Source organism: Triticum urartu, unplaced genomic scaffold (assembly GCF_003073215.2).
Source record: "Triticum urartu cultivar G1812 unplaced genomic scaffold, Tu2.1 TuUngrouped_contig_6365, whole genome shotgun sequence".
Classification (NCBI taxonomy): domain Eukaryota; kingdom Viridiplantae; phylum Streptophyta; class Magnoliopsida; order Poales; family Poaceae; genus Triticum; species Triticum urartu.
The window spans coordinates 798-9,204 of record NW_024117122.1 but is presented as its reverse complement, the minus strand read 5'-3'; the positions used below and the strand labels follow the sequence as shown (position 1 = coordinate 9,204).

Here is an 8,407-nt window from a genome sequence, read left to right as displayed (position 1 = left end):
TGATTAGACCTATCTTTTTGCGTATGCGATTAACTGATATACTCAAAACCAATCCTTATGCTAAGTACATGAAAGGTATTATTACAAATAAAAGAAAGATACCGGAAGCTGACCTTTCCACCATGGCCGCCGAGGAGGCCACGTCGGGGCGGTACATCGTGTGCACCCTCAACACCACCGCCGTGGCGCTCGCCCACTTCCTGGCGGCCAAGTACCCGCAGTACGAGATCAACGACGACCGGTACGCATTATGTATAGCTGGTTTGTGTTTGGTTTGCCCTGATCACTGACGGGTGTGTTTGGTTGGAGGGATAGCTACCCAAGAGACATGGATAACCATATTTAGGATGGACATATCATTAAGGTTGTCAGAATCACGATTTTGAATCGGATCGGAGTTCCGATAATAGGATCGCAAATCGTAGAATCTTCATTGTCAGGACCGTAAAAACGTAGATTTTATGAACTAAAATCGTAAAATCAGAATGGTTTGTTTGGATCATAAAGTCATAGAATCGTATAACAGAATCATAATTCTGACAACCTTGATACCATGTGTTTGGTTTATGGATGAGCTTAGATGAGGAAGGACATGGACAACCAGATGCTCCGAATATTTGTGAAAAAATCGGCTCCGCGCGCGAAAATCTCACGGACATGGGCAGCTAGGCTCGCCTCTCCAAAAGGCCTCGCTCATATATTCCTTATCCACATAAAACATGTGTTGTATGCATCGTCTAGATGCGGAAGCCGGGGGTCTTCCGCCTTTTCTAAAGAAAAACATGGGCTAACCTTATCCACACAATCAAACAGAAAAAATGGCTATCCTTATCCAGCTGGATAGTGATGCCCATATCCATTTGCAAGTCCCTCTAACCAAACGCATTTGTCGACATGTACGAGATCAACGACAACCAGTCACAACTTCTGTTTACACTGATCGCTGCCACTCGTGAGCTTGTGTTTGGTTTGCAGCATTGGTCATCTTCCTGAGAAGCCGAGGGTGAGCATCTGGTCAGACAAGCTCATCAAGGAGGGGTTCGAGTACAAGTACAAGAACCTGGAGGAGATATACGACGACCTCGTCGTCTACGGCAGGACCCTGGGGCTCCTGAAATACTGATATAACGGGCTCTCGGAATGGGATTATGCGCTTGCAAAATAAATCTATCCTCCTAGAGGCTAGAGCATAAAATGTGTTGAAATGTTGGTGCTTATGTTTCATTTCATGATTGCTGACCGAGAGCATAATTCGGTCAAATCGTGTAGCTTTGTTCTGCCCTTCTTCTTTGTGTTTATCTTGTATAAGAAAAGAAGATTACTATTTCCATGTCACTATCGAGAACCATCTGATTTAGACATCAAATCTGTAAAAATATAACCGGATAAGAAAATATTGATATGCTGGTTCGTGATCACTCCTAGAAAGAAAAGGGGTCATATCCTGATATGATGCTCCATGGACATTTGCAGTGGCGGAGCCAGAACTTTTTTGAAGCCCGGGCAAGCTTGAGCTTAAGTCTAATTTGGAAATCAAAATCAAGTGTTTCGATAAACAATATATAAAATCGCCCCAAACTTCAAAACACAAATATCCAATAGTAATGAAGTGAAAATATGAACATATCAGTCATGCAAAATGTAATTTTAATGTGAGCTAGTATATGATACATCAATATTCAGTTTTATATACTACCAGAATCGGGTTCTTTGTCAAGTACCAAAGTAGTCGGCGAAGGCCGGTATCACAGCTCAGCAACTAGTTTGCCGAGTGCAACACTCGACAAACCCTACTTGAAATACCCCCCTTCAGCAAAGAGAGCTTAATCGATTTCCTTCCATCGGATACTTGACAAAGACTTTATCGAGGGTTAAAATGAGCTACTCGGTAAAATAAATAAAGTAGGGTAACGGCTAGTGAGACAGATATGGCGCTTGCCACGTGGCATGTTGTCTTTGCCGAGTATCTTCCGTACCATACTTGGCGAAGACAATACAATTGAAGGGTGACACATGCCAATTGTAGTCTTCGGCAAAGCGTTCGTTGGTTTGCCGACTATCTTCCGTACCTTACTCGCCGAAGACAGGACAACTGAAGGGTGACACATGTCCTTGATGTTTGCCAAGTGCAGTCTTCGGCAAAGCATTCGTTGGTTTGTCGAGTGCTGCCTTTAGCAAGCGTTCGTAGGTTTGTTGAGTGCTACCTTTAGCATGATACTAGGTGAAGATGGTTCCATTGCAGTTAACGTGTCCTTGATGTTTGTCGAGTGCTGCCTTTAGCAAGCGTTCGTAGGTTTTCTGAGTGCCCCCTCAATGACACTCGACAAACAACTTTCGGCAAAATGGCTGCTCAGGTCGCACCATGTGTCGCACATTGCCAAGTGTCCTGGAGAAGGCTCTCGCCAAACTGTCCTAGGAGCTTTGAGATATTGCCATGTGACAACATAAGTCATAAAACAAGGCCATGCATAGAACTAAACTTGTCATGTTACTTGTAAAAATATATCTATCAAAATTAGCATCCAAACATCCTAGAAGGCACTATACAACAAAAACAATTGAATTTCTAATGCACATAAATTAAGTGTTGTGATTAGTGAACATATTCAAAATAGAGAGCTTGTGTAAGAAAAGAGACGGACATAGTACTGAATATATCAGTATCACGAGGCAGTCGCCGCACCACCTAAACTCAAAATTTAGCCCTAATCTATCAATCTTCAAATTAGTTAGAAATTTTACCTAATTAGGAGAAAGACCAGAAAGGCACTGGACGAGGAGGATATAAGCCATTCCTAGAGATGGATCCGCTCCACCCGCCACCGGCCGTGCGCCTAGGGCGGCCTCCGGATTCGCTCGCCGCCGGTTCGTCTCCATAGTCCAGCCTATTTTCCCCTTTTTTCAAGGGGTAGAAACGAGCAGCCGAAGTGGTTTTTTTTAGGCAATCTCGCAAAGCTTTATTAAACTGCATCAATGTTTACAGAGATAAAAGATAGATTGTCGGGGTGTCCTAACCAAACATGGCGGCCTACCCCTAGCTTCAAAACATGCTTCGCTAGATTGTGAGCTTCGAAATTCGAGCTCCTAAATTTATGTTCAAAGTTGCAAACTGCAAAAGAAATACTGTGCTCCAAGATTTCATGTAAAATGGCTTCGTTGTGAACTGCTCGTTTTGGAAGAAGGGAATCCAAAGTTGCAAACTGCAAACGAGCAGCCGAAGTGGTGGCGTCGTTGTGACTGCTCGTTTTGGAAGAAGGGAATCGCAGCTCATGACTGACGAACATTACACTGATTGCACTTGGTAGGCCTAGTTAATTAGCCCATGACAACGCTTGGTAGGAGCCTATTGTTGTGTTCTGCTCAAAAAGAAAAAAAAATGAGCCCATTTGTTTATCTCGTATCGTACACTTCTACCCGGGCAAACGACGATGCATAACAGATTTTGCCCCATTGTTTATCAGGTGTGTACGTTGTCCCGTGGCCAGCGAGCCCGGGCAAGTGCCCGGGGTGGCCGGGCGCTGGCTCCGCCACTGGACATTTGTAAAGTTGTGTCTGCCAAGAGGCACCGGTGGTGATTACGACAGTGGACGATGCAGTCAGGGCAGTTACGGCACTAAAGCAGCGTCCCTCTTACTTAGGGCTGTTTTGTTCCCAGCCACAGTTTGCCAAGTCAAAATTTGGCAGTCACAATTTTATTGGCATGTGTTTGGTTTTTGTCACACTTTGGCTTGTCACATTTTATTGTTTCTATGGCCCATTTGTCATATAGATAATTTTTTTGCCAACTTTTGTCAAAGTTTGGCGTTCAATTTCTCAGCCATACTTGTGTGGCTAGCCACACTTTGGCTTGGCCACACTAGTCTCCAACTAAACAGACCCTTGGTCTTCAGAATCAGAGCTAACATGTTCTCGGTGCTTATGGACGACTATTTACCAAATTTTAGCGTAGCGTTACATGAGTTGCCGTGGGGTTGTGGGTGGTGAAGCCAGAATCATTTGTGGGGACTATTGACTATGATGCTTGCCTAGCGTGTGAGTGTCTCTGTTGTGTGCCCTCAAAGCTGTCACGTTACATAACGACTGATGTGGATGTTTGTTTTGGTTTCAACCTTAAGTACTTTCCGTAATATTAATTGAGCATCTTTTCTAGCATTGAGATGGGATGAAGTTTTTGTCTTCATTGTTCGAAAAAATAATAAATTATACATGCGATATGTTTTCATATATTGATGTGCAAAGAAGTGTAGTTTGTGCACTCAGCGCGCCCTCACAACTTCCGGAAGAGCCCATAGTCAGCGACTGGTCCGACAAGCTCATCAAGGAGGGGTTCGAGTACAAGTACAAGAAACTAGATGAGATATCCAATGATGTCGTCGTGCACAACAAGACTTTGGGAATCCTTCAATAGTGACATGGTGGACTTCTCGATCCTGGGATCTCGTAACTGAATCTTGTGCTTGCAAAATAAATCCTTCCGCCTAGAGGCACAGAACGTGTTGAAATGTTGATGCCTATGCTTGATTTGATGATTTCTCGCCAAGAGCGCAGCCCGGTAAAATGTTAGGTTTACCTTTTGTTTACTTCTTGTCTGTATTTACCTTATATATGAAAATGAGATTATTATTTCCATGTCACCGTCGAGAACCATATTTGGGTCTCGGCAAAAGTGGTCATGTGTTTTATAACAAAAATGTGTATCTGTTGAAAAGATGTTTGTATACAAAAATGAAAATGTAGAAAAGGACCAGAAAAAAAATGAAGAACACTATAATTTCAAAAAATAAAGCCGAAAAAGGAAAACTGAAACAGGAAAAAGGAAAAAGAACCAGAAAAACAAACAAACTGGAAAACAGTACAGCCGAATCGGAGAGAGCCGGAGCGATGGGCGGGCCCATGAAGCACTCGCGCAGGCGATTCTCCTCCTATATACCGCTCATTTCATTCCGGAAGGACAGAACCGGTAGCCCATCTCATCTTTCACCATTTTCTCATAGAAAAAACCTCATCTCTCACCAACCATGTTTTCTAAAAAAAAAAACTCACCCCGCAGGTCACGTGGTACTGAACCTAGCTCGCTGTTGAGATCGACCAACCAAAGCTACCCATCACTTTCTCGCAGTGAACTCTACATAATATTGCAGGTCACTTTCATCTACCAAAAGGACCCCCTCTGATTGATTCGTAGTACTACTGATTTACCACTGGCCTGCAGCTTGTCTGTCACAGGATCTTCTGTGCTCCGAGAGGAGGCAAAATTTTATGTTTTAACCCTTTTCTGAAACCTATTTGAGATTTGACCTTAGTTTGAAAAAAATTCAAGATCTGACCCTTTTGCTACCGTCAAAGTTCATGGCGGCAGGGTCTAACAGCATACCGCCAGTTCCTCAATAGTAATTTGTTCACCCACCGTAAAATACTTATGCTCTTGAGAGAAGCCACTAGTGAAACCTATGGCCCCCGAGTCTATCTTCCATCATACTAACTTCCAAAACTTAGTTATTTTCATTGCCTTTTATTTTAATTTGCATCTTTATCATAAAAATACCCTACCGCTAAGGTGCTTGGCGGTAGGCACGAGCACGCACTGTATTTAATACTTAGAGTTTTTTGGCGGTAGGGCATGCAACCCTACCGCCAGGGATCTTGACGGTAGGCTGTTATTCCCTATCGCCATGATCCCTGCCGGTAGCAAAAGGGTCAGATCTTAAAAAAAATTCAAACTAAGATCAAATCTTGAATAAATTTCAAAAAAGGATCAAAACACGAAATTTAGCCCCGAGGGGATATATGCGGTGTTTGCAGTGTGCCAACAACCAGACGTCCAGACCAGACAAGAGCAGTGGAACCTCCCTGAATCGCGTCAATCGAGTAGCGGCGGCCAGCGATGTCGGCGGCTGAGGGAAGGAAGACGGCGTGCGTCACCGGAGGGAGCGGCTACATCGCCTCAGCTCTCATCAAGCTGCTGCTCCAGAAAGGCTACGCTGTCAAGACGACTGTCAGAGACCCCGGTTTGATTCCTGACCCCGGTTCTATCTTCAGTAAAGCATGCCTATAGCGAATCTCATGTGAAGCGCGCCTTCTTTTATGCTGAAATTGCTTCGAATTGTTGTGCTCCCAAGGTCCGCGCGCCTCTAAACTGAAGAGTCTGTCATCTGTGTGCAGGTGACATGGAGAAGAACTCCCACCTCAAGGACTTGCAAGCGCTTGGCCCCTTGGACATCATCCGTGCCGATCTGAGTGAAGAAGGCAGCTTTGACGAGGCAGTTTCCTGCTGTGACTACGTCTTCCTCGTCGCCGCTCCGTTGAATCTGATGTCAGCCGACCCCGAGGTAAATGAACCTCTCCAACAAGTTCCTTCTCATCCACACGATTGGTTTTCCGGCATCTCAGGGTGGTGTACACGTGTAGTTAGTTGGTTGGAACGCAAGCTTTATGTTGCTAGCCCCTCTGACAGTTCTGACAGGTAGAGAACTCCTTATACTGATTACGCCGCAATTGTGATTTTAGCATTTGGCATCCTAATTACGTGCAATTATGTCAGCTTATTTCCTCTTCAGGGACAACTATACCTTAATGTGTGCTTTGTGTTGCTACGGTGATGATGGCGACAGAGAGATCTGGTCGGAGCCACCGTTCAAGGAACGCTCAACACCATGAGGTCCTGCGCGAGGGCAGGGACGGTGAAGCGCGTGATCCTGACGTCGTCCAGCGCCGGAGTGTCCAGGAGGCCGCTGCAGGGCGACGGCCATGTGCTGGACGAGAGCTCCTGGTCCGACGTCGAGTACCTCAGGGCCAGCAAGCCATCAACCTGGGTAAACATCCGCCGATGGGTTGGGATTCAGGAACACGACGCCTGCCATGGGCTGACGCTGGTCTCGTGTCTCCCGTGTTCATGTCGCAGGGGTACTCGGTGTCGAAGGTGCTCGCGGAGAAGGCTGCGAGCAAATTTTCGGAGGAGAACGGCATCGACCTCGTCACCGTGTTGCCCGTGTTCACCTTGGGCGCGGCGCCGGTCTCCAAAGCCGCATCCAGCGTTCCCGTCACCCTCTCCTTGTTGTCAGGTGAGCGATCGACGCATATGTGTTGGGCATCCCTGCAAGCATTCCTTCCACTTTTGTTTACCGACGGGAAGATGCAGCAAAGAAGCTATGATCTTGAGTACTCGCTTATTTTCACATAGTATTACTTACTGGAATTTGGAGAGACCGATAGAAGACATTTCATATGGCTATCTGTTTATCATTTTGGCATTCCATTATAACCCTATTGACCGGTGATATATATCTTAGGTGACGAGGCGCAGTTGGCCATCTTGGAAGGCTTGCAGTCCGTCACCGGCACCGTGTCGATAATCCACGTGGAGGATCTCTGTCGCGCCGAGGTGTTCGTCGCCGAGAATGAGTCCTCGTCTGGGAGGTACATCTGCTGCAGCCACAACGTCACCGCCTTACAGCTCGCTCATCTCATGGCACAGAAATACCCGCAATACATTGTGAATGCCGATCGGTATGTACCACTCTTTCCGTCCCGAAATAAGTGTTTCGAGTTTAGTACAAAGTTGAGACACTTATTTTAAGATGGACAAAATACAAATCTTCCACATGCATGCATGTTCAGATTGCAGTGACGGTGGGCCATTGACGACATGTGTTTTCTGCAGATTTCGTGGGTGCCCCGAGCAACCGAAAGTGTGCATTTCGTCACAGAAGCTTGTTGGGGAAGGGTTTGTCTTCAAGTACGAGAGCCTGGGTGAGATTTTGGATGACCTTGTTGAGTACGGCAGGGCCACGAGGATTTTACTCCACTGACATGTTGGTCAGCAGCCGATCTATATGTGATCACAACAAAAGATGCGCTTTAAAATAAGTAAAGTCTCACGACTGTGTTTGTGTGTGTGCGCAAATATCCTGGATTTTCAAAGAAATCAGAAGGTATGAAGCGAAAATTCATGGCTTATCCAGTCAGAGTCTCAAGAACCTCAGATTTCAGGTCAAAACTCTGACAGGGAGATTGTTGGAGTACATATATAGAAAAATTAAGGGTCCACAAGTCGGACCCTGAAACTAAGGTTGGCGGTCATTATCGTCATCGCCATCATCAATGTCGTCGTCGTCCTCCTTCGACTCGGGATACCCCAACTCCGAGTCCGTGGGATCCTTCGGCCCCTCCATGGGTTCAATGAAGTCAGAGTCGTCGGAACTGTCGGTGCTTAGGGGCGGCGACAGTGCGCCTGAATACTCACTAGAAGCGGGAGGGGTGACGTCATGACATGAGGAGGGGATATCTCATGGCCCATTCAAGGCCGGGCTTGAGCTGCATTTTTTTAACTAATAATAAGTAGCTGAGGAGCGGAGTAGTTAACTTTTTAATAATTAAGAAACTAACTATAACTAGCCTTTGCTACTAA

At 45.7% G+C, this 8,407-nt stretch overlaps 1 protein-coding gene and 1 long non-coding RNA gene across 2 annotated transcripts; both read left to right on the top strand.

Moving 5' to 3' along the window:
- The first annotated feature begins 125 nt into the window (after positions 1-125).
- LOC125530498 lies at positions 126-1,335 on the top strand. Its single transcript, XR_007292945.1, has 2 exons — positions 126-241; positions 976-1,335. It is a non-coding gene; the product is annotated as an uncharacterized LOC125530498 (long non-coding RNA).
- A 4,476-nt stretch (positions 1,336-5,811) lies between these two features.
- Positions 5,812-8,173, top strand: LOC125530497 (anthocyanidin reductase ((2S)-flavan-3-ol-forming)-like). Its single transcript, XM_048694890.1, has 6 exons — positions 5,812-6,008; positions 6,163-6,329; positions 6,612-6,812; positions 6,902-7,061; positions 7,290-7,506; positions 7,661-8,173. Exons 1-6 carry the CDS (start codon positions 5,885-5,887, stop codon positions 7,806-7,808), a joined length of 1,017 nt encoding a protein of 338 aa, XP_048550847.1. The 5' UTR covers positions 5,812-5,884; the 3' UTR covers positions 7,809-8,173.
- Positions 8,174-8,407: the final 234 nt, after the last annotated feature.

Coding starts and splice junctions, on each gene's coding strand:
- LOC125530497 (XM_048694890.1), top strand. CDS start 5,885: ATGTCGGCGGCTGAGGGAAGGAAGACGGCGTGCGTCACCGGAGGGAGC. Junction 6,330..6,611: donor TGATGTCAGCCGACCCCGAG/GTAAATGAACCT, acceptor TGATGGCGACAG/AGAGATCTGGTCGGAGCCAC. Junction 6,813..6,901: donor CCAGCAAGCCATCAACCTGG/GTAAACATCCGC, acceptor TTCATGTCGCAG/GGGTACTCGGTGTCGAAGGT.